Here is a 26,799-nt window from a genome sequence, read left to right as displayed (position 1 = left end):
TGATGAACACCCAAACGTTTCAGTATTCATGTATTACATTAGTGGCAGCATTATCAGATAAAATCCATTTCTATCAACTTTTGTAGCAATTTAGCGGCGTGGCTTCTTTTCGTGGAGGTGTTATATCTCAGTTAGCAAATTTCAACCTTTGTACATAAATTTAACATCCGCAAAGGTTGAATTAATGTTTAAAAGAAAGAGATATTTTGCTTGCTGGGTTTGCTTAAGGTAACAAATTCGTCATGATTCATTATTTTTCAATTACAGGCGATGAAAATATTCTGCCTTTAAAAGTAGAGGACAAAACTTGCTTTACCGGGAAGGGTCATGATTATCGTGGAAATCTTAGCACAACCAAATCAAACCAATCTTGCATGAATTGGCTTGACACATCCTTTGCTAATATTTCACTCACGGAAAAGCTGAAATTCGGAATTGGCGATCACGATTACTGCAGAAACCCAGAGCCAAGTGAAAGCAAAGGACCATGGTGCTATGTGCAACCAAAGAACTTTGGATATTGCAATGTTTTGAGATGTAAGATATAGTTGTTGTTTATTGCATGGGGTAAAAACGATAGTACCTTATGTTTTTGATATTGCTCAAAACGTTCGAAACTTATGTTTCCTGCGCAATGAACTCTATAAAATTGGTCCACAATTGGGCTAAGCCAAAGTGGCCTCGTTGAACAAGGGTCTCAATAGACGGGAAAATGTCATTAAATTAAATTTTTGAATTGTTGCCAGTAAAAAAAGGTTTACTTAACCGTATGGTCAGATAAAAGCAGGATGGATTGCATCCTACTAATTGCACGTCTTATAAAATATTTAGGACCGTCCTTTAAATGGGTATCGTTGTATTAAAAATTAGTGTCAAAGATTGCAGTGTAAGATCCCGTACATGAAGAAGGCGTGTGGTCCACTGTGTAATCTGTATGGATTTTTCTAACTGATTTCATTCAGGGCATAATGTTGAAAACGGAAGACGATATTTAACGGCATTCAAATTTAATCCAACCGAAAAAATACTTTAAGGGCTTTTTAAAGATTTTAGATTTTTTTACATTGTCATCAAATGAAAAATCGTCGGCTGCACAGTCGAGTGGTGAGAGCCCTGAAACGGCAATCAAAAGGGCGCCGGTTCGACACCGCTTGAGAGGATGCGGTTGTTTCTTTGGCAGGATACTTAAAGGCATGCCTGAAGGTGGACACGAAGATTGGCTTCCTTGTCTTCCGGTTCACTTAATCTAAATCTTCAACTACCAGGCGTAATCCTGGATACGACAAACAAAAAAAAGATGAAAAAACTAAAAATTAACCTTTCTATTTCCATCTGAGTTTGCTTTGATTTTCTAGTTGGAATAACTTTACCTTCACAGTCTTCCTGGGTATTCAGCTTTAGAGCATGCGGTGTGTCTGTGGCAGGACACTTATTAAAGGCATGCACAAGGTGGACACGAAGATTGGCTTCTTTGCCTTCCCGTACACTTAATCTAAATCTTCAACCACCGGGTGTAAGCCTGGATACGACAAACAAAAGCTTTAGTTGTGGGCTCAATCTATTTCAAAAACGTTAGCTCGACATCTATGATAAACAGAGTGTTGTAAACTTAACTTTTCATTACAATCTTGAAACAGGGCCGTGAATTCGGGGTGAAAAGAGTTTTGGCATGTTCGGAGTTGGTCCCAAAACTAAATAGTCGGTTAGTTTTTTGTTACTTTAAGGCAGGGCAAAAACAATTATGTAAAGAAAACGATTAAAATTCGCATGTTGGCATTAGCTCAATACCTTTTCACAATTATCTTTGGTCTCTAAGTATTAATTTCTGCTAAACTATTTTAACAATTGTATTTTTTGAAGGTTCTGATTATCCTGAAGTCTGAAGTCTTAACTACAATGCTCTGACGTCATCATCATTGTGTGGAACAAAAGACAATAATGCTCGTAAGTGAAACTTCATTTGAGGTCTTAAGCAAAGAATTGGCGATTTGTTTATGTTTATCAAGAGCGCCGTGATTGTATGTTGAGTTCTTCTCGCGCCAACACCATCACAAAAATTGATGAAGAGTAAATACTGTACTACAAACAAAATAACTAATTTAATTAAGCTATTTGAATAAGGTCCTTCTGATGATCCTTATTTGGGTGAAACAGGCTGTTAATGTTTCAGATATTATTAACTACATTTAATTTAATTAAGATATTTATAGCTTTAAAAATTTGTTGAATTCAAAACTCATTTGTTCAAACGCAGATGCCTAAACCTGAGCCACAACGTCGATTAGTATTTCTCCTTATTTATTTTAATTTTTCTCCTGATTTTTCGCAGAACCTGCTGACTTTTTCTTCATGTACCAAACCTATGTATACTACGTCACTAAGTTTCGGAAAAACACCGTTTTGGGAAATTACGTCATTTACAAGTTCACAAATGACAACATGACTTCTTTCGGGCAACCTTCAACACAAACCTTTGACAAAATGACGTATCTGTGTTTACATGAGCATGACGTAATCACTTTTGTGACGTCAGGCCCCGATGAAGAATTGTATTTATACATGCAAGTCCCACACGTCATGCTCAAACTAGACCTTGAAAAGAAGAATTGGACCAAATTGAGAAAAGAAACTTTTAAACACTGCTTAGATCCGGGTGAGCCATGATATCTTGTCTTGATAGTTCTCATCAACCCAATTTTTTAATTCTGAAAGAAATGAATAAGATCCAATCAAAAAATAAAGAGCCCAAAATGTAGATATCAAACTCATGTTCAGCAAACAAACGTTTCGAAAACTATACTGTCTTCATCTTCAGTGTTATAAATGTGTTTTTTTAATTGTCTCCATCTTCAGTGTTATAAATGACATTTATAACACTGAAGATGAAGACAGTATAGTTTTCGAAACGTTTGTTTGCTGAACATGAGTTTGATATCTACATTTTGGGCTCTTTATTTTTTGATGAGATTAACCAGGCGTTCCAACCATTTTGCTCCTGAATAAGATCCAGTTGCTGACTAGACTGACTGTTTCGAGCACTGTAAGCCCCATCGCTGCTTCAGTTGTCTGTTGTGTTGCATTTGTGGTTTACAAATGCTATCACACTATCACAGTTCGCGCAAATTAAAATGATATTATTAGATATACTTGAAACGGAAGTGAAGCCAAATAAGCACATCAACCGCTTTTTAATTTTTTACCAAATCGACGTCAACCAACATTGTATCAATGTAAAAAATGACTGATTTACTAGCCAAGAGGTTCGACTCTCGGGGTGTGCGCTTGAGCAACGCACGTTAAGGACTGCTCTCCATTCAGCGGCATCTAATGGATGGAATAGTTCCCCGGCAACAAGACTTCAACAATCGGAAACTTCACTCTGTCAATCTCGGTGACCGGGCCTGCGTCAGTGATTCAAAGCCTCTACAAGTATGTGAAGCTGCCAGGATTAAGCTCTTCAAGAAGCTTTCCCAGTCCGAGGATAAAGATTCAATCAATCAATCAATCAATTCGAGGTAGCTAATTAATTAATCCTGGTGGGCTCGCTTGGATAACACACGGGAGTGTCTGCGTCCGTTGCCTGATGGGTATCCTTGTGAAGCAACACGACTCTTTGTTTAGTCATCAAACAATTTGAGTTTGTGATATCAAAAATCAAAATAGGTGACGTCGGGAAAGCGAACACTTCATGTTTTAGCCATAGCCGCGACAACTTCTTTCAGCAAGCTATGTTGATATTTGTGTACTTGCAGTTCGTCAGTCAGCAAAAACAGCGGACAACAAGAAAGAGACGTTGATAAGAAATGTTTTCAATTTCAACAAACCAAACTCTGTGTTTCTTGAAACCGATTCGAGGCAGTTCGAATGCGTATGGAAAAACGGAAATTTGGTTGCAGCCGCTCAAACCACACCACAATTTCAAACGTGTGGAAGAACGTCTGCATTATTTATCGACAAGTCAGTTCAACGCTTAGATTGGTTAATTAACTAAAGCTAAACCAAAGGATTATGTATCCGTGCTTTTTGATTTCTCATAGCTTACTTATATTTATGTCTTTTGATTAAAAATCATGATCTTGTTGTTGAAGATGAAAGACAGAAAGCCTATCTTTGTGCTCAAACCGCAAGCATGCCCTTATATGTTTGTGCAGAGACACAGTCTACACTACAGCTTTGCCAGGACAGAAAGGAAAGCTACAACCGTGATATTGCGTTATCCAGGCTGGCAAAATAGTATTGTTTGGAAATCAACAAATAAACTAAATTGTACCATGACGTCGTAGCTGCTGGCGTATAGGTCCAAACAGTTGTGATACGTACTATGACGTCATTATTTTTGCTTCAGGACAAATGTGGCATTCGCTTTGTCACACAACAATGGAACGCCATCTAATGCTTCTGTGAAACAGAATCTCGTCACAAATGTCTTGAAAAGTATCGAGACGAAACCTGCCCTAGCTGCCCCGCTACTCGGTAACATTGTTATTGTTATTATTGTGCTTTTTAACTTGAAACATACATTAGGGACATTCAGTGATTTTGTTGTAAAGTAAATTGTTAAAATTCTACAAATTGTAAATTATAGCAGGTGTTGGTTTGGGATAGTGGAAGCTACAGCTACTACTGAGAAAAGTGCACGGTTGTTACGATACGCGACGACCGGGCATTATGAAACCCCATCGCAGATCCATGATCTCCTGGGAATTTAATGGCAACGATTACGTGGTAACATTTTTTTTATTTTTGTTTCAGACTACCAAGTATTGAACAAAGACAGTCTCGTGAAGATTTGTGAGAAAGCAAACACTTTGGGCAAACCAGTTGACTGTTGTTCACGCGATGGCGCCAGAAGCAGAGTATTTAGAATTTATCATGGAAGCCAACTTGTAAACTTGCTTGACTGGTTGCAGTAAGAACAAACATAGATTCATGTACACTTGATCTTGCTTCATCATTATGATTAGCCTACGACAGAACAAAATTAAATAAACCTAGCAATCGTCAAGCTAGTATCTTCATAATTTATGAATGTTTTTACTAATTTTTTTGCGATTATTCATAAGTTTTTTTAAGTCACCTTTGTAAGTTGTAGCCAGACTTCTCCATTTTTGAAGTCATTGATTTGGTTTTAACGCTTTGCTGATGCAACAAGTCTTTAAAAAAGATGCATAAAATCAATATCGATAAAACACCTTGTGAAAAAGTATATGTTATCAACTTATAAGTTTCGCAAATATGAAAACGGAAAGTAAAAATTTGTCCAACGCTGTTTCGTTTGACTCACTTCATCCCCAAACCGCAAATCAGTCGTTTTTTCAGCAATCTTTAGTTTGATAGCAAACTGCAAATATGCAGACGTTGAATCAATGTAAAAAAGGCTGATTTGCAGTCTGGGTCCAAACACCTACGAATGTGTTTGTTGTGAAATTTGCGTTATTATTGCGTTATTGTTGCTGTTCTGTTGCCTCACTTTGCCTCACTTTGCTCACTTTGCCTGATTGCTTCGTGAATCTGCTTCATACTCAGTAAGTCAGCTTTACCTGCATTGTATTGTAGTGGCTAGAAAGAGTTGTACGCTATGTGGTGTGAGTGCATCTTTTATATAATGTGCTATTTTATGTTTCATAGAATTAAGTTTATAAACAGCTTATTAAAGTCTAACAAAAGGTAAATACTAATAGAAGTGTGTTTATTACAGTGTTTAGTGCTTAACTTAAGCTCGATTTCAGATGTCAGCAACAAGTCAACATCGAGGTAGAAATAAACCCAATTGAAACTAAACGTGCCGGATTCTGCGGGAATGAGACTAAAAAGTAAAGCAATTGAGATTTTTGTTATGGTAATTTAAAATTTCTTTGTGTAAAGTTTAAATTTGCCGTTGTTTGATCATAGAGGTGTCATTATGACTGAGCACAGACAAAAAACTGTTAACAAATTTTCTCAAATGTTTCAAATTGTGTAAACATATGTAAAATGCTCTCAACTTTATTACGTTTTTATATGGGGTGTCTGAACAATGGTATGATGAAATGTATTTCAAAGCGAAACGCATTGTTAGTTTAACGATAAAGTTTTTGTCTTGGTTTTGTTTTGAATTGAGTTTGTCATAACAGCTTCCGTTTCGTTTCTGTCGGGGATATAAGAATAATAATAACAATGCTGCTTGTTTTTATGTAGCGCTGTATCCATCGCAGAATGCGTTGCTCCTCAACGATTTACAAAGTAAACAACCTTACAAATGCAGCTGTATAGAGGCGCAACTGAGTACATTATTACTCGAATCTATTCCATTACTCAGTGCCAAGCATGAATTACTGTAGATTCAGTGACATTTTTAACAAGGTTTTGGTATGACCCGACAAGGTATCGAACCCCTGCCTACCGATTCAGACCACTAAGCCACCGAGCCAGTAGTGGTATATAGAAGAGTTAGGATAAGAACATTGATTAATAAAGATAAAGATCGATAATGTTGAAACTACAGTAAACGTATCTTCAGCAAACGTGTCGAAAACTAAATTGTTTTATCTTCTGTGCTAATGAATATTTGAAAGATTCAATACTAAAGTTTAAAAATAAAATCATAAATTAAACAAATTTAAAATAAAAATTAATAAAAACAGTGAAAACAGTTCAGTTTCGAAACTTTTGCTGAATATAAGTTCAGTCGTGCAGTAGGCTATTTACATTTTGGCCTCTTTATTTTTTTAATAGATTGACCAGGCGTTTGATCCATTTTGTTTTTAACACTGACGTGCACTGACGTATTTGACAATCAATGTTTTATTTCTTTCTTTACTTTTCGGTGATGCAAGTGTGAACTGATCTCACATTTATAGTATTTTTATGTTACTTTGTTTTTAGAAACTCTTGTTGTAATGAGCTACTCGCTGATTTTCGACATATGCGAAAATCTGGGAGATTTCTTGAAGAGACTAAGAACAATAAAGGAGATATTTGGATACCATGCCATTTGCATTTTTCGTCGCGTACGAATTTGTCGACCCCATACTGTCCAACGCTCACATGCTTTTTTGATCAGCTGAAGAAACCCAGTGTATCTGTGCGCTCGCTCTGTGAAATAAGATTGTGTAAGCTATGGTTATTATAAGGCTGCATTCTATTGTTGACATTAAGGCTGCATTCTAAAAACTTTACGATTAAGTAAACGGAAAGTGGTATAGATCTTAAAATTAAACCAGATTTATTAAGAGCCTAGAAATTCTTCATTATTGTACTTGTACAGAGTTGTATATAAATATTTAAGCAAAATAACATTTAGGAACTCTGTGAGCAAAATTATGAAAGTAAATATTTATCAAACTTTTTTTAACTACATCTTGAGAAGCAAGCTTATAAACGTATAAAAAGTTTTAAAAAGCATCTTTGTAATTTCATTTAAAGTTTTGTCAAAGCAACGCAATAGCATAACAAAAAATGCGTAACTTTGTACTTGAACTAAAAACATGTCACAAAGCTCGTTGTCATAATGGTGCTGTTATAATCTTCATTGTTGAGGGTTTTTTCGCGAATTTCTGAAAACGTCATACAAAAAGAAATCTGTGCTATCATATGGGCTGAACCTTTATTTTTTTAAATGTTACCCGAAATATATTCATCAAAACTAAAACAGTGCGGAAAATTATTTAAGTTAAAATAACGTTAAACTATAAATAAAGTGAACAAACATTTTTTTTTCGGGTAAGAATATCGGGGAACTTTTTTATAAGATAAAACCAAACAAATCGTTGTAGCATATGAAGTATCATTTTACCGCAAGATTATTGTTTTCATGAATTATAGGTCTAACTCATGAGTTTTAAGCCGTTACTCTATTTTTGGTCCAATCTGGCTTAGAATTTTTTTAATACATGCATTGTTGAAATAGGCCTAACCCAAAACTTGTGAGCTTAAAATAAACCCGATAATAATTAACATTTTTTAATAAAATAAATTGACAAAGTAAATTGGCCAACGATAGTGAAACATACTGTGTCGTCTGTCGTGGAAGTAAATCTAAGAATCTAAGAAATCTAAATCTAAGTAAATCTAAGAAATCTAAGAATCTAAAAAAAAAAATTCATGAAATAAGAAAAGCAGTAAAAGACCATAACAGCCATCAAGTCACTGTTGATTGATTATCGTGTCACAAACGTGATAAATGTTGAGAGTTCTTGTATCTAATTGCTTCAATTATCACGCAGCCTCAGACCCACCTGAAAGCGAAGAAGTTGGAATTAGGGATATTTTAGGGGTGAAACCCGGAGAAGAGATCCATTATGTTGACGCACTTGACGCTTCTACAAAGATGGGAGAAATAGCTGATTCGATTCGACATCCCATAAACAGAAGCAAGTTTGGTCTGGATGTACTTGTTGGATCGATTGCAGCTCTGCAGGTTGGTAACAAACAGCGAATGATTCTTCTTTGTCTATCGTGCCTCTTTAAAGTGTTTAAACCATGACTGTAGAGTTGGGCGAAATGTAAACGGCTCTAATTTCTCGATTTACAACTAACCGACTCAGGCTTCAGTGTTGCCAGATTTTAGAGTTGGCAGATTTATTTAAATTTTGTTTTTAATTTTTTTTAAATTCAATTTTACTTAATTAGCAATCAATATTCAAACGTCAACTATCACAAAAACTGATGAGAACGATCACTTCCAGCTTCTTGTAAAGATTTAGAGTGCATTACAGAGAACAAGAAAGAATATATTGAAAAAAGTTTACAAATTTTTTTTTTTATTTATTGTTTTGTATCAAGCCGAAGTCGGAGTCGACCTTTTTTTAAACACTTTGACTACAGACATGCCAAAATCCTTTCGACTCCACGACTCGACAGTCCTGGTTTAGACTGTTTGACTAAGCCTATATATCGAACATTGTTGTACTTATTGCCTGAAAATGATTTTAAAAACAAATTTAAATCCATCCAAGAATATCTATCATTGAGAAATAAATCAAATCCAAGAACATTAGACACATTTATTGTTAAAAAAGTTGTTTTTATATGACTAATGAAAACTGAAACATACTTTTTACAATTTGATAATAAGTTTAACATGAATAATTGATCACGGTTGACCATCAATCATCATTCATCATAAAAACTACTGTCAATGCTATACAGTAGTATAAGCTGCCAATTTTTTCAAACACTTTTTTTCTGAAAATGGAGACAGATATGAAATTGAAACATACTTGAAGGTGGGAATAAAAATTTTTTTTGTCGTCTTGTCTACTTGATCTAGATATGTAACTAACAGACATAAGTCTGATCCCACAATAGGCTATTTCTCTTAATTTCCAGTTAGTACTTGTAAAATTTTATACAAATTTCTTTGTTTTTAGCCAGTGAACTACACTGGTCTCTCTCAAGCCGACACTGAACAACTGGTTGTGGATTTCGTGATGGTGGTTGACAATCTTGCAGACCAAGAGAGAGTGGAAGAATGGGCAAACTTTCCAAAAGAAGAATCTCAAAAAGAAAATGTGTTTACAGAAGGTGTGCTAAAATTTATAATAATGCTAGCCTATTACGGTTTGCATCCACAGCCTCATCATTGCAATTTAATTCAAAATAGAATCAAGGCTATCTGGTAGGGCTAATTTTCTTGTAAATTAGCGAGTCAGATACTTTTCGTCCTATGGCTGTTTGCAGAGCTTTTGGGACAGGTTGGGAAATGTTTTGGTCCATTTAGAGTTAGCTCTTAGAAGATTACTGAGTCGGAGCCGGACACACTCTTAGATGCCTTACCCTATTGAAACTATTCTATTTACAGTAGTATTATACATTTTGGTAAAGAGGTGATTTCTTGGACCATAGTAATACATCCTAACAACCACATATCATGTTAAATGCATTTGCATATAACAAGAATAACAAGGGCATTAACAAGGGCATATATATAGCTGATTTGGATTATCTGTTTCAAGGCAAATGCTTGCACAAATCTTCATCATTGTGCAATTACTAAGATAAAATTACCTGTCTTGGCATCATCATCTGTTGATTCAGACAAAGTTTATAAATGGCCTTTGAGATTATGACTTGATTGGTTATGATTTAAGTAATTGCGAGAATCTTTATCCTCAAACAGAGAACGTTTCGAAGCCTAATCCTGAAAGCTTCCCATATTTGCAAGGATTTTGAACCAAGTTCACAGAAATTAACAGAGTGAAGTTTCCATGAATTATTTTCCTTTTAATCAGTGCCGCAGAATGAAAAGCTGGTTTTGAAGATTATTTTCTTGTTGAAAAATTTAAACTTGTTGAAGGTTTTTAATGTTTTCATGCTCAATGAATGAAATTACATAATGGGAAAAATCCAACATTTTTCCTCACCAGCACCAGTCTTCACTTAAGCGACTCGCTCCATTATTGGCTTGTTCAGGATTTTAAAAGTTATATCTCTCATCCATAGTAAATCAAATATAGTTATTACTATCTGAATCCTTAACAGCCTGTTTCACCTTTAACAGATCATCAGAAGGTCTTATTCAAACTTGTCTTAGCATTGAGCACTTTTTGTACTATTAATAGTTTTTATTGTTTTTTTCTCATCCATAGTAAATATATTTGTCATTGAATAAAAATTCCCTTTGTAATTACCAGGCAGTTAATTTTTTCATAGCCGACAGAACAGACGCAAGAAAGAAGAGCGACCCGCACTCTTTGCTCTTCATCACTGAAAACGTGTTGAAGAAAGTGACATCCGGTGGAGTTGTTTGGAAGGGACGTAATAACTCGTTGACTGTGACGTCACAAAACCTCGTCAGTACAATAGAAAGGAAGTTTTCAAACAGCAGCAAACCCGGTATAAAAAAAATTTTTGAAAAACTAAAGCAATGTTTTTTGAATATTTTTTGTTGTTGTGACAAAGTGTTAGTGCTTTAGTGGTGTATGTGGTGGTATGTATGTAGTGGTGTATTTAATATTACAAAAAAATAATCAATAGTTTTTTTGTTTTTTTTTGTTTTTTTTTTCTTTTAGTTGTGCTGATGACTCCTAATGGAAGAAAACCGGTTCCACAACATAAATTATATTAAATTTTTTTATTGAAATGCTATTGTGAGTGTTAACCTGGTCATTGGTCAAATGGTTTAAGGTTTAGACTTGGAAAAAAAACTATTGATTTGTTTTCTTAATGGTTGCTTTCTGTGTTAGGTTGATTGGCCATTTGAGGAAGTGTCATAGTACCAAATCATCTTTTCCAGTTAGTTTTTCTCACATTTAATATATTTAATATTTTGTTTATAAAACTAGAACTTTTCTTACTGCTTTACACAAGAACAACTGGTGCCACTTTTAAGGTCTGAAACATTATTCAACTTGGAATCGAACTTAAATTTACTCTGAGCAGCGTTGAGAGACTCGCCACTCCATCAATGAGCTGGTAACTCAAGGCCACAATATAGTCAGAGAAACTAAGATCTTTGAGTATGGTTCATTTTTGTCGCTTGGTTTGAACTGACTTAGGATTTTTGTAACTACTTTTTCCATTTTTTTATTCTTTTTATTTTGTGTCTTGACTGATTTGCTCAAGAAAGAGCCTTCCCATTGCCACTCTCACAGTCTTTTTTTTTTTTTGTTAATGTTCTGTACTTGTGTATAGACGTATATATAAATTTTTTTTTTTTTTCAGACAATAATTTTTGAGCTTTTTTTTCCCATTTGTCTCAATTTGTAAACTTATCATAGTGTTGCGGCCTTGCCAAAATCCCTCGACTTAATACATCACTTTTTCATACAAAATAAAAATGAGTCTTGTCGCTAAAAGATCTTAGTAGTTGCAGAGCGGCAATAAATAAACTATGACATCATTATATAATTCTAGAACCTTGGATCAACGAGAACATGAACCTGACTTTGAGCCCTTTCGACGCCAACCCCAATGAATCGTCAGTGATGATTACATCTTCCTTTCCAAATATCATATCTATGATCGCTCAAGTGTATGGGGGTACGTCTATTCTTGAACGCAAAATATGCAACTTTTTCTGCTTTATAGTCAGTAAGATCTTACATTTTTACATTGATGTCACGTCAATAGACATTGATTTATTTGACATTGGACGCAAAAGAATGATTTTCCACCTCGTTTAGGTAAAGTAGTTTCAAACCATGGATGGCATCACACAAAACAAAAGCTTAAAACTATTAACGAAAGCTTTTTATCGAAAACAAGTGATCAATCTTTTAACTGCATTGTTCATTATCACGAAAATATTGGGTGATAGTTCAGTAGTTGGTTGGTTGGTTTTGAATCTTTATCCTCGGACTGACAAAGCCTTGATAGGTTATTTCTGGTAGCTTCGCATACTTGTAGAATTTAGAGGCTCTTGACACAGGGCCGGTTACCGAGATTGGCAGAGGGAAGTTTTCCGATTGTTGAAGTGTTGTTGCCTGGGAATTATTTCATTTACTAGGTGCCGCTGAATGGAGAGCAGTCCTGAAATGCGTTGCTAAAGCGCACACCCCGAGAATCGAATTTGCTCGGCGTGATCTTGAGCCGGGCGCTCAACCACTGAGCTAACGGGGTGGACGAGAAGTGCGCAGAAGAAGCATGAAATGAGCTCGCAATTACAAAAGATTTGATAACATCTTCATGCTAGATTTTCAAATGCGAGCAGCAATATTTGTCTTTCTTCAGACAAAGAAGCGACTCGAAGTCCATCCTGTCTCAACAAAACAACCCAAGCAACATGTCAAGAAAGATTGGTAAGCGGCTGTTAACCAGTCTATTTATTTTTAGTTTTTGCTGAGGGTGGATAGACGACATTTTTCTCTGTACCACTGTCGCTATTTGGGTAGTTTAGTGGAGATGTCTTCAGTAAATGTTCACAGTTGACAAAAAGATTAGGACTGAAACATAATTTCAGCAATTCTTCAGTTTTATTTATTGTTTGCGTTTTTAAATTTTGTGAGAGTTGATTTGCCTTTTGAGTGTTGGTTTAATCAGTACAGGCCCGTAATTATACATTTTAGCTTGGGGGGGGGGCTCAAAAGCTGTTGCGAAGTAAAAGGCTATGCGCATAACATTTGTAGTTGCAATTAGTCTAATTTGCGGTTTTTCGGGCAAAGGCACGGCATATGTTATAAAGTCACAAGGTGCTAGATAGCAGTAATTTCGAATGATTGGGATAATTCCAGCCAAAACATGGGTAATTCCAGCCCAAATGATTGCAGAATATAATTGATGCAATCAGTGGCGTAGCCAAGAAATTGTAAAGGGGGGTTTTTGACGACCCAGCGGCGGGGGGTCTGGGGGGCCTCCCCCAGAAAATTTTGAAAAATTGCTTTGAATTTGGTGCATTCTGAGAGCATTTTCAACAAAAATGTGGGTATGAATATTCCTGTAAAATTGTGCTGTCCGGTGGCATAGCCAAAGAATAAGATCATGTTTTCTTCGGCATTTTTCGGAAATAAAGCTAAGTCTCTATGTTTTCTTGTTGCTAAATCCTGGCTGAGATGTTTGAATGTTTGGTATTGACAAAAATCGCTCTTTTAATGCAGTTTTGCTTAAAATTAGGCAATTTCTTTTTAGACTGAAAGCATCACACGTGCCAAAGGGGGGGGGGGTTGTAATCCCCAACCCCCCCCTGGCTACGCCACTGGATGCAATATTTTTAACACACAACTTTGTCAGGAATGACCCTCGTGACTTTGTTTGGTACAGGTCTCCACCAAACCAATTTATCCCCTTTGGGGTGTAATATTCGGCAGTAAACGTCAAAAAACACTAACAGCTATCCAAGCTGATACCAATGTTGATTTATTTGTTTTTAAGAGATATTCATGGACAATATTTCCAAAACCAGCATCTTACTCCATTGTAATTGCTTTTACCTGAGATGCCTTGCCAAAAAAACTCACCCAAATTTAAAAATCATTATCGTGCAATCTGTCTGGAATAACCCTATAACTATTACCCCACCAGTACATAACAACTACAAAATTACAAGCAAGATAATTGTAGGCCTACAAAGTGACATATGAGAATCAAAAAAAATTAAATATAGAAAGTCTTGGGTCTGGGATTACCGTAGGCTACTCATTTGGAATTGGAAAACCAAATGTAGCTTGCCTGGCAGAGTTTTTACTTTGAGCTTGGGGGGGCATTGCCCCCCCAAGCCCCCCCGGCAATTACAGGCCTGAATCAGTATATTAACATTTGGCCAGGAATGCGTTCCGCTAAGAAAACCATTAGTTCCCTGAATGTTTTCCTGCATTGATGAATAAATAGTAGGCTACACATCTTTTTAAATGTTCAACTTTCAACCTTTTCAGTTTGTGTCCAGTTCTCCTGTTCTGTCAGCCACTGTGCTACAAAACAATACACAGATCTCCACTGCAGTAGCCTTCAGCATTCCTTTTGCTGAGCACAGTCTTCCGAAGCCAATTGTCCACGATAGAAAATATTACTTCACTTGCACTTACTTATCCAAAGATAACACATGGGAAACAAGGTTATGTGTTAATTGATTAAAAAATCTGGTTATTTAACAATTAATTTTATTATGAGATGAATGTAAAAAAGAAGATTTAATGCAATCGCTTATTTTGAAAGACGGTTTTTCTGCGCATTGAAATAGGTAAAAAGTTGCCGGTTCTAAATATTGTTTTTCATAGGATACTAAACAAGTAGCTTGAAGGTGGACACGAACACAAAGATTCACTTCGGGCTCATCTGTCGTAAAGCTAAAGTTACAATTACCGGACATAGATATAAAAGAACAAAAAATTTCACATTATTAGAGGGACTTGTGCAACTTTATGCTGCAATAAAGCTAACGCTCTATCATGCCATTAAAAAATTTCAGAAATATTTTACATGTTTTATAATAAACAGCGGATGTCACATCACAGATGTAAATGTTGGTGAACAATCTGTTCACTGCGCATGCAACCACACAACTAACTTTGCAATCCTGCTGCAAGCCATTCCACCAAAGGTAAGAAATTGTGTATTTCCAAATAAATGAGATTATACAAACATAAACGAAATGATAATAAAAGCAATAACAAAATTGCACAGAAACTGCATTTCAAAAGCTAGTGGACAAACTCGCTACAACCACAGCGAACCCGCAGCATCAGGCTTAACAGGTCGTTTGTTTCTCCATTTGTGAACATGTTTTGTATTGTTATGCGGATCGGCAAGTTTTGCACATTTGGTTCGTGACATTTTTAAATAACTAGAGCACTTCAAAGTGTCCCTGTTGAAAGAATGTAACAACAAAATCGTTCTTTACGCAAAGCAGCTACAAGCGACCTTGATATTTCACAGCCTGCTTATAAAAAGATGTTATCAATGTAATTGCTTGTGGTGCTGTTTTCAGCAAACAGTCATTTAGATATTACGACACGTTTTTTCTTGTCTGAACTGCTCATTATGAAAGCATTTGATCTCTAGTTTTTCATTCATTACAAGATATCTGATAAAATTCGTTTTCCATTCTATGGCAGATCTAGGGGTGGCCATCGGGGCGATCGCAACATTTGTAACGCATAAAAGTAACTTTAAGAGCGATGTATTTGCAAGATCAGATTAATGTAGACCTACACACGGGGCCGTGTTAACCGCCCCCGTATCCCTCGGCCAGGCGGAGGGCTACGGTTGATTAGGAGCCCACTGATTTTAATCTGTTTAATGTTGATTGACTGTTTAAAAAATAAAAAGTTTACTACAAAGCTGTATCTTCAATAGCTTAGTTCATGCAAAGTCGCATTTACTGCATTCTAAATCTCTGACTGGGGGCACCCTTTGCCTAGGAGCCCACTCACGCTTAGTTCGTGCAGCATTTTTCGGCTTGTAATTCACAACTATAGGCCTAACGGCAACACTCAATATGTAATTTTTTTTAGATTTTTGTGAAACTTTCTCGCTCGGTTAACCACATTTCGTTCATTTCGACGACATTAGGCTAAGCAACGAGCATGCATAGTTGGGGATTAAGAGAGTGAAAAGTTTTTTGTGTTCCAAAACAACAACAAAACGATGCAATACTCTAAAGTAAGCACTGCTCACTCAAATAGCCTGGTTAATTAACAATTAAATTGATAAATTCCAGTGTTAATCGAGATAGGTTATGAAGTGAAAATGCTATCGGCGAAGATGGGGACATCTCAGATGAATTTTCGAAGTTTTCAAAAAACAAATTATTACTGAAGTCCTTCTGTGGTCTTGAATAAATTTCATTTTTTTGAAGTGGTAGGCCAACTTAAATTTTAAACCAAAATTTCTACTCTAATCCAATTTTATTTTGAACAATTTGTTTACATACAAAGTTGTGCATCTTAAAAAAAAAAATTATTTTCATAGAAATGACTAAAAGTGACCAAAGCAAGATTATATTTGTCAGAATTTTTTGGGAGGTAAGCTCCCCACACCCCCAGTAGTTTTACTTTTTTGAACATTAAGTTTTGCATTGCATTGTTCATTTATGTTATACATTTTGCTTTGTCAAAACTCTGGTCCTTTCCCAACTTTTTTCTAGATCCTTTCTGCATTGTCGGCATGGCCTATTAACTATTTTTTTTCTGGAATATTTTAAAAGTTGTTTACTCTTTGCTAAAATGATGAATGTAATTTTTTCCTCTTGTTAAAAGAGTTTGCAGCCCTAAACTCTTTCTGGTCCTATTTTAAAGAGCGATCACTAAACATAGGGGCCCACTAGTGGATTTCGGAGGGGGGGCAAGATGGTTATCACACGGCCCTGTCTACACATCATTGTGTTTGCTGGAACCGCCTCCCCTGAAGACTACTTACTGGACCCGTTCCCGTTTTAAGTCGTTTTAACTTTCCTGCCTATGGTAAAAACTTTTCAATAAAGTGTTGTTCTTTTTTCAATCCAACAAACAGATACACAGCAGTGACGTGGAAGCCCTGGAGTTGCTTTCGAACGTCGGGGAATCTCTGTCCGTGTTGTGCCTCATGATTACACTGGTAAGAACTTTACGTTTGCTGTTTTCACTGACGATCTGAAAGAACTGTGAGCATAAACTTGATCTCGAAATGAAACATAGATAATAAGCTTATAACTGGATCGAGTCCAGTTTTCTATTTTAGCAATTAGAATTTAAAAATCGACATCCCTCAATTCGAAGTAGAATAAAAGGTTGATCCAGCCGAGTTGACTAATTCAGTCATTTTGGAACAGGAATACACAAACTGTGCATCTCCTGGTCAAATGATACAGCAGAGGAATGAGAAGAATTTTTATGTAAAATATGTTTTCACGTTGCATTTTTTCAATTTTTATTTCAACCAGTTACGTATGATAACAGCGTATGCCGGTGGTACTGCAGATTATAGGCTAACTAACCTACTCAGCCAAATTTGCCAAGTTTAGAATTTTTGTACTTAACCCGCTAAAAGAAGAAACAAACTAAGTTTCGTACTTTAAATAACTAAAGTTTATAATAACCGCAAAATGGCCATTAAGTGAAAGCACAATGGTAATACTAGTAATTACAAATAATTACAATTCAAATAATTTCAATTACAAATAATTACAATTACAAATAATTACAATTACAAATAAACTACAATTACAAATAATTACAATTCAAATAATTTCAATTACAAATAATTACAATTACAAATAATTACAATTACAAATAAACTACAATTACAAATAATTACAATTCAAATAATTTCAATTACAAATAATTACAATTACAAAATGAATGATTGAATCGAAACAGTTTTGTTTTTTTACATTTTGAGAAGAGTTGTAAGCTAGATAGTTTTTGCCTTATCATATCGGTGAATGCTTCTATTCTTTCAGGTCGTTTTGTGTCTTTTCCGACGTAGTTTGCATTCCGAACGGATGGTCGCACATTTCCATTTGGTTGTAGCTCTCCTTATCTTCCACCTAGTTCAAGTGTTTTCTTACAATGCAGAAGATATGAAGGTATTTTATACATTTGCAAGACCATATTTGACACGGACGTATGCAAAACCAGTAAAAATCGATACAAAACGTAGTAGCCTAGACTATAATTGCTTAGAAAGTATGTTAAGTTTGATACACCAAGTTGCCTTTATCTACTTTTGTGTGAAGTTTGTTTCCACAAAAGGAAACCAATTGAATTTTCGTCATTGTTTTGTGTTCGAAACCTTAAACTTCGGTTGCTCAATGCTTCTTATGGGAATAAATGCTTGTATTTCCATAGGCTACTACTACTGCAACTTGTCTGATGAACAAAAATAAAGTTTGGTAACAAAAATAAAATTTTACACAAAATGTTGCCTGAACAGGACGGATCTCCAATTCCTTGCATCGTCGTGGTCTTCTTCACTCATTTTAGCATCTTGGCCTCTTTTATGTGGATGCTCTGCGAGGGAATAACTTTATATTTCAATGTCGTGGAAGTCTACCACCAATTCAAAATATTTAAAATCTTAAGATACTTCATTGGTTGGGGTAAGTACATTTCATGGTTTTAAATTGATTATGATCAAGCTCATCGTGTTAATGTAAAAAACAATTTAAAAAAATGCTTTTGGAAGACTTCCGCAAAAGAAAGGCTTAGTTTACCTTGTAAAAGTTGTTTATTCTGATTGGCCTATAGGAAACCTCACTGGCTAGTTGCTATTTTTGCTAAGAGATAATACAGTATATAAACTTACGGAACCAAACAATTTAGGTGGAAAAGAATAGTCATCAACTGAGGCAGTCACAGAAGCCAAAAAACAAAAAAAAGTAATAACATAACAAAAAAGCAAAACAAAAATGTAACATTTATTAAATTTGGTTTGTGTTGTCAGGTATTCCTTTGCTTATCACCTGTGGATCACTCGCGTATGGGTTGTACATGAAACCGTATCCAACCTGCTATCTCCAAGGAATAGGGGAACAGAGTTGCATCATCTCAGCATCCATACTTGAAGACGAGCTGCAATACAGAGATGCTGATCCTTTGCATCAAGTGGTTGAAAGATGTTGGTTAAGCATTGAAAGCCACATCATATGGGCTCTAATCATTCCAGCAGCTGCTGTATTGATGGTAATAGAAAAGAAGTAGCTGTAGGTTGTATATGTTTTCATTATCAGTATCGCAACCTATAAAACACCGATATACATTACACAGTGTATGTCCCTGAAAAAATGTTAACAAGAACATGAAATTAAAATGGTACTACTTTACGCAGATATAGATTTCACTGTTAGTCAGAAAACTGAACAACTGCACATAAAAAATAGGCTATGCAATGCACTATGAAGTAACATGCAGTTTTGAAAAGTCGTAACTATTTTTTAGAAAAAAAAGATTTTTACTTTGTCGTACTTTCTTCTTTTGCAGTTAAACTTGTTTGTTCTGGTTCGAGTCTCCATTCTGATATTCACAGCTTCACAATCTGCAAATATTCTTCAACGTTCTACAGTAGAGGATAAGAAAGACGCTATGGCCCACATTAGGTTTGTGGGAACTTAGTTTATTTGTCATCACTTTGGTCGTAATTTTGGTTTGAGAGATTTGGAGAAATGCAAGAAAGCAACTTACAGAATAATAGTATATCTGTTTCAACTTTCCTTAAACCTAGGTTGTGTTGGGGGTTGAGAACCTGAAAGAGAGGTATTCTGACGCTGTTTGCACCATGTGAATGCAGAAGGCTACTACACATAAACGAACCAAAAATTCATATTAATAATAATGCCCAGTCAAACAATTTAACATCTGACACTTAATATAACTACTCTGCAACCATTTTTTAATATTGTTGAAATACTTTAAAATGGCAAGTTATCCCTTTACCAGCGGTGTAGGCAGGATTTTCTCAAGGGTGGAGCCATCAAAAACTTTTTTTTGAATTGAACAAAAACAAATTGAAAAAACGCCCATTTGCTAATAATAACCAGTAGCCTACCGTAAGTCATATTGTGTAAGATTAGTCTACCATACTCACTCAGCTTGCATTGACGATATTTTGTTGGTTTTTAGCAACTGGTTTACTTGTTTGGATAAATTTTGTATAAACAAGAAAAAAATGTGATTATAACACTCGACGTCGCATATAATGTTTTAGGTGGACGACGTAGCTTACTCAATCCAATGAATCACGCGCGTATTGAGGGTACGTTCAGTGGCTTACGCAGGATTTTCTTACTGAGAGAGAAGAACGTTCGATATAACTTGACATTTTTTTATCAAGAATACCCTAATACAACTTTATAGTCTGACCAAGGTTCAAGATAGTCGTAGCTAGTAGGTAGCTAAAAAATGTCGATTTGTTTGTAGCAGTGTTGTCTTATTTTTTATTTAAAATTGCCGAAAACACTACAGCAACTAAATATGAATATGGGTGGGGCTATAAACAGAGGTGTGGGCTCACTAACTGGGGTTATGGAAGCTTCAAATAGGAGCCTTGCGTGATTTAAGCTATTGAACATCGAGCTTCTGCAGCAATATTTACAACATTTTTCCAATTTAAACAGCCAAAAAAAACATTTAAGCAAACGAAAAAGAGTGAGCACCTAAACAGCCGTTCCCCCCTCTCCCCCAGGGAGGTACGGGGAGCGGTTAATACAGCCTTGCTACCCAGGACCACTCTTGAACAATAATATTTTTGCACTAGACAATCACAACAACACCAAAAAAATCAACATTTTATGAAAGGGGTAGTGAAAGCCATGGCCAAATCCCCCCCTGCGTACGCCACTGCCCTTTATCTTTCTTTTTCCTTACCTTGAATAATAAACAGCAGATCTTTGCCTCTCTCTGGCAACACACCCACAAACAGCCTACAAACAAAACTTTTTGATACTTGGCAAGTTATCTATAATCAACAAGCGGTATAAGACACGCTGCAGCAAATTTCATAAAACATTTACATTACATGCCTGAGATCAGTAGCGTAGCTAGGAATTTTGAAAGGGGGGGGTGGCGAGATTTTGAAAAATTACTTTGAATTTGGTGCATTTTGAGAGCATTTTCAACAAAAATGTGGATATGAATATTCCTGTAAAATGGTGCTGTCCAGTGGCATAGCAAAAGGAAAAGATCATGTTTTCTTCGGCATTTTTCAGAAATAAAGCTAAGTCTCTATGTTTTCTTGTTGCTAATTGCTGGCTGAGATGTTTGAATGTTTGGTATTGGCAAAACTCGCTCTTTTAATGCAGTTTTGTTTAAAATTAGGCAATTTTTTTTAGACTGAAAGCATCATTCTTAAGCATAAAGAGACTGAAAGCATCATTCTCAATATCGTGACGTCACACGCGTGCCAAAGGGGGATTGTAACCCCCAAAACCCCCCCTTGGCTACGCCACTGCCTGAGATCGTCTGTTGAAGTTTGTTTGTTACGCGAAAACATCGTGATGTTTTAAGCGGAGTCCAGAAGGTTCAGGGTCACTTTTGGACCCTGGTCGAGGATAGTTCTAGGGCCCACAACATTTCAAAAGGGGCTGAAAACTGAAGAAATTACTGGGTTTTCTTTGAATAGGGGCCGCTTTTCTTTTAATGTGTCTTGTTTGGAGACAATGATTTCATTGGCATCGGTCCTAAATTATCCTCTAAACTCTTCTGTATTTCAGTGCTATTGACAGAATTTTTTTTTTTCAGTGAAATAATTTAATTTTAACATGTTCAGGAAGTCGTTTAAAGGAATAATCATTTTGATGCCAATCCTGGGAATCCCCTGGATATTTGGATTTATCCCTCAATCCCATACGCACGTTGTGTTTCTTTATATATTTACTTGCTTAAATTCCACTCAGGTGAAATTTCTTCATTATTTTGAAATCGCATTTGCAGATTTTAAATTTTTGTTTTCATTTTATGATTCATACTAAGTGGGTTTTAATTCTATAAAGAATTAGATCAAGGTTTTATATTTTTCAGAGAAATTTATATCGTTTTTGGAAACAGCCCACAGTTGATAATTTTCTAACATAATTACTTTTAATTTTACTCAATGAAACTCAGCAAATCAAAAGAGCATATGACTGTATTTATTTTTGCCATACAAGTCATATTTATAGTTATTTTAAACTACTTTGCGACCCAGAGTGGATGGTCTCGACCCACTTTGTGCGGACCCTTGGCTTACGGTACAACAGTCTTTCGTCACTTTCGGTTACTTATAAAAAAAAAATTGGGATTTATACACTTATGGTATCTAATGCTGATTTTTAGGAATTTCAATGGAAAATTTGTTTCAGGGCGTTTTCATTCTATTGTTTTACTGCATTCTCAATAGTGAAGTGCGTGATGTATTTATGAAGTGCCTTCAGAAAAAGAAACAACAACTGGTTTGTAGCCTAGTGCTTCCAGAGATTTAGGCCTAGTGATTAAGTTTGAAAATCACCTTAAACTGTAAATAAATGCACTTCGTTCTATGGTTCTACAAAAAGCGATTATTTTAGCAAACTAAATATTTTGGACTAAGACAATGTTTTAGTAGAAAATTTCATGAAATTGATAATTAATTATACGACTGCCTAATTTCCAGGCTATTGTCTGTGAGCATTGAATTAAAGATTTCGTGTGTGAGCAAGTTAAGTATTTTCTCAAATGTTTAGATTAAACCATATTTTTGTTCTTATACTCTATGTTTCTTTAGTATTTCTTGTACAATATTTTGCTTTCAAAGGATTAAAAAGGGCTATATGCATAGCCGAAAACGTTTGCATTTTTGTTTTTATGACGTTAAATATTGTGTTGTTGCTCAGTTATGTTTTTTTATGAATTAAAGATATAAATTAGCAGAGGTGGGCAGTAACTAGTTACTTTTTGAGTAACTGTAACGGTAACTTTGTTAGTATTTTCCAAATGTAACGAAACGCGGTAACTAGTTCCTATTTTAGCACTTTTTCAACAGTTACAGTTACAAGTTACTTTTGTATTGAAATTTCAGTTTTTAATTGCCGTTTATTTCTCTGCACGTGTTTGTGTCTTGCTTAGTGCGTGTTTGCTGCGTTTTGCGCAATAACGCATTTTTCTCGCAGATGTATCGGCGCAGCACTGCGCATGCGCAGTTCTACTTTTGTTTTGTGGTTTGGTGGAAAAGGGTTGCCATATTGGCGAATTTATCGCCAAAGTCCATAAATCTGGCGATTTTGTAAGACGTTTAGCTTCATATTTATGATTTGGCTCTTTTTTGGCGATTTTTGATAACTGATTTGGCTAAATTAATTGTTTTTGGCGATTAATCAATATGTACCAAAGACAGGCAAGACACAACAATACAACAGGGTTGAGCATTATAATAATATATTTTACATATTTACAAATGAGTTTAACAGTCAAACGTTTTCGGTTTAACTTAAGCCCTCATCAGGAACCTGAAAATATTTATAAAAATGCAGTAAATTTCAACTTCTTGAAGGTAACTAACTGACTATAAGCATCAAGAAACACGCAGCGATTAAAAGCAATTTGTTGATGCTTATAGTCAGTTAGTTAGTTACCTTCAAGAAGTTGAAATTTATTGCATTTAGTGTAACGCTTGCAATGCCTCTAAAAAGATTGTCTGACATTAAAACCAGCAACAGCATTGCTGTTTGCTTGCCGTTGGTGGACGTTCTTGTGGAAGCAATACAAACCAGATTTGGTCATTGGTTCGAGGACAGCGACTTTCAGCTTGCGACTGCATTCCACCTACAATTTAGACTTATCTGTGTTTAATGCCTGATCGTTAAGCGACACTGCGGAATTGAAGACCAAAATAAAACAGAACATGCTTCAAGCAATTGAAGACGCAAACTGCTCTGCTGAAGAGGGGAGTAGCAGCGACACTGAAGTGGATGGTGGTAGGTAGAGCCACGGAGGACTTTTTGCACCACTTTACGCAAAAACCAAGAAAAGAAAGCAATGCGCGTTGAATCTGTTACAGGAGTATTTGGAAGCGGACCCTGAGGACAAGTTAAGCGGATCCAAATTCACAATTAGACCGACGAAAAAACTGTTTTAAAAACATAACACTCCCATTCCGTCAAGTGCTGCAGTAGAAATATTGTTTTCATTGCAGCACTTGTTCATCACCAGACTTTATTCGTTCATCCCCGACACCGACACACGCTCCATCGACCTGACACTACCAAGACAGGCATGGGTGCGCCTCAACCGTCTTCGTACGGGCGTCGGGCTTTTCCGCTCAACCATGCACCATTGGGAAATGGCCTCTTCCTCCTCCTGTGAATGTGGTGCCGAAGAACAGACCGCAGACCACATCATTGATTGATTGATTGATTAAATCTTTATCCTCGGACTGGGAAAGCTTCTTGCAGAACTTAATCCTGGCAGTTTCGCATACTTGTAGACTAAAGGCTTTAAATCACTGACGCAAGCCCGGTCACCGAGATTGACAGAGTGAAGTTTCCGATTGTTGAAGTCTTGTTGCCGGGAAATTATTCCATCCATTAGATGCCGCTAAATGGAGAGCAATCCTTAACGTGCGTTGCTCAAGCGCATGCCCTGAGAGTCGAACCAGTGCCGCTTGATCTTGAAGCTTCTTCGTTCCAGAAATGACGCGCTAACCAATTGAACTATCGGGGCGGACTTCATCAATGACTGTAACATCTTCAAGCCACCTAACGGAGTGGAAGGTCTGCGTGTCATGAATGATGAAACCAAAGACGGGTTGCTCTCTAGTAGCCTTCCAGTGTAGTCCAGGAACATCGTGAATCCGGGGCGGTAAAAGGATAGACTCTGGGCCCCAGAGCCTCACACGATGACGACGATTGGGCAAGGACATTTTAAAGCCCAAAAGGGCAGGCCTGAGTGACGAGCACTTTGAAATACTTGTATTTCTCAAAGGAAATAAACATATAAGCCACTGAGTATTTTTTTTAAATAAAACCTTGTTGGTTTTGTACTTGTGCTGTTATGTTAGCATGGATGGCTTTAACACTATATATCAAACATTGCGGTTAAACTGGACTTGCATGCAGAGCTGGCTAGGTGCAGAATTTTATGTTCAGATTTGTGAGTAACTGAAAGTAACTAGTAACTGTAACTAGTAACGGTAACTAGTTACTTTTTAAAATCGGTAACTGTAACGGTACCTCAGTTACTATTTTGGCCAAGTAACTGTAACTCAGTTACTTTTGAAAGTAACTTTGCCCACCTATGTAAATTAGCGGGACGAAAAGACAAGAAATTCAACCTTCCTGTCCACCTTCAAGCATGCTTTTAAGTGTCCTGTCAAAGGCACAGCAGCCGTGTACTTTCAATGCATATCTAACAGGCGTCTTTCTGGACAAAGGCTCACGCCACACAGCTATGCAACTGATAGCCTAGAACTATTTCCAGAGTTAAATAATTTTTGATCAGCACTGATCTCCATCTTAAGTCTTCATGTTAATCATAAATATAATCTTCATTGACAGAACTGGACGCCACGAGCGAACAGCCACCGGCAGTCGTCAGATCTACGTCACACGAGAAATCGAAGCGAAGACGGTAGCGATAGCGCCAGCAGTCTCCCCCACAGATTTCAGCGCAGCATGTCCACAAACACTAACGCCACATACGTGGGTGGCATCTCCCAGGTCGAGAAAACCTTTTTCTTCCCGAACGCATCGAGCGAACGCATTGTGACATCACACACGATTCAGAGCACAAGCTTCAGTGAGACACAAAGTCCTGAGGACAAGGATTCCATTGATCAGCAGATGCAAAGCGCAGAACACGAGTCATTGCAAACTGACAAGTAATTCGTCCACGAAATATGAAGGCTTATTGATTTTGATATAATCATATTATGTTATTTAACATTTTAATTTAATTTCCATACATTCCATCTTCCAATAATCTATTTTAGCCTAACTGATGAGATAAGCCTGTTTGAAACGAAATTTCTATAAGATGCAAATGTTTTTAGTGTTGGCTTTGTCTCATTGCAAATAAAATTTAAAAAAAAATAATAGACCTATTGACCACGAGAGGAAACTAGAGACTATGGAGGGACTCTTTTATCTATTTTTGTGAGCGATCCTAATGATGATAGTACTATCAAGAATTTTTGAACAATTTGTTGAGATGTTGCCACTGTAGCTCATTCGGTCATTTTTGAAGTTTTCACGTCACTTTCTGTGTTTAGGCCTAGGAAGGCTACTGTTGTCGTGGAGCTCGAAATGCAACCGACGCTATTCATGACGTCATCAAGGTTGCGTTTTTAGGAAGAACAAAAAAAAGGAAATGGTAGCTGAATTAAGTTATTGACTGACTTGGCGCAGAGGGTTAGGGCGATGGTAGTCATTTCATTGACGTGGGTTTGATTCCCACCACTGCTATAGCTCTTTTTTCGTCTATAATTAGCCTACCAAGCAAAGTAGTAGCGTAATAATCAACTCTCTGGCTGAATGGTCACAATTGGACGGTAGCCACCTACTGTAAAACATGTTCTGATTCACACATCACGGACAAAATAAAATCTGATTGGTTTGTAGTTGAATTGGATATCTTCATGTTAGAATTCCTACCAGTCTTAATAATCTACGTCCCATTTAAGTTGCTGGTCTATTGTGTGCGAAAGCCTAACGTAGGCTACCATTCAGCTGCTGTTGTGCCTGCAATGTTCTCAGTAATGCATCAGTTATCAAGATTGCGACTGCTTTCTAGAATTCTCGTAAACCGGTGCAGCCATCGTGCAGTAGCCTACTAGTATTATTATCGGCAGTCCTGTTTTGCGTTCAGTTGAAGACGGTTTCCGGTTTAGTTTTAATGTAGCTAGGTAGGGTCAGGGTTGGAAGTAACGACTAGTTGTCACTATTCGATAGCGTTATTCGTTGCTTTCTGAATATCGAATGCTTACACCCATTCCTTTTAAAAATAAATATCGAATGCGCGTTAT

At 36.4% G+C, this 26,799-nt stretch overlaps 1 protein-coding gene across 1 annotated transcript; it reads left to right on the top strand.

Moving 5' to 3' along the window:
- Window positions 1-504: 504 nt before the first annotated feature.
- LOC145764849 (uncharacterized) lies at window positions 505-25,845 on the top strand. The gene is made up of 23 exons (XM_082576534.1): window positions 505-537; window positions 1,861-1,944; window positions 2,330-2,653; window positions 3,753-3,957; window positions 4,346-4,473; window positions 4,753-4,909; window positions 5,730-5,813; window positions 6,865-7,091; window positions 8,205-8,398; window positions 9,351-9,504; window positions 10,633-10,815; window positions 11,836-11,961; window positions 12,652-12,719; window positions 14,289-14,467; window positions 14,851-14,953; window positions 16,864-16,947; window positions 17,792-17,917; window positions 18,265-18,430; window positions 18,775-19,013; window positions 19,311-19,426; window positions 21,595-21,721; window positions 22,166-22,255; window positions 25,334-25,845. Exons 3-23 carry the CDS (start codon window positions 2,350-2,352, stop codon window positions 25,658-25,660), a joined length of 3,387 nt encoding a protein of 1,128 aa, XP_082432660.1. The 5' UTR covers window positions 505-537; window positions 1,861-1,944; window positions 2,330-2,349; the 3' UTR covers window positions 25,661-25,845.
- Window positions 25,846-26,799: the final 954 nt, after the last annotated feature.

The sequence above is a fragment of the Aplidium turbinatum genome, chromosome 2, assembly GCF_918807975.1.
Source record: "Aplidium turbinatum chromosome 2, kaAplTurb1.1, whole genome shotgun sequence".
Lineage (NCBI taxonomy): Eukaryota > Metazoa > Chordata > Ascidiacea > Aplousobranchia > Polyclinidae > Aplidium > Aplidium turbinatum.
The sequence above is the reverse complement of the archived record's forward strand: the minus strand, read 5'-3'. Positions and strand labels throughout refer to the sequence as shown.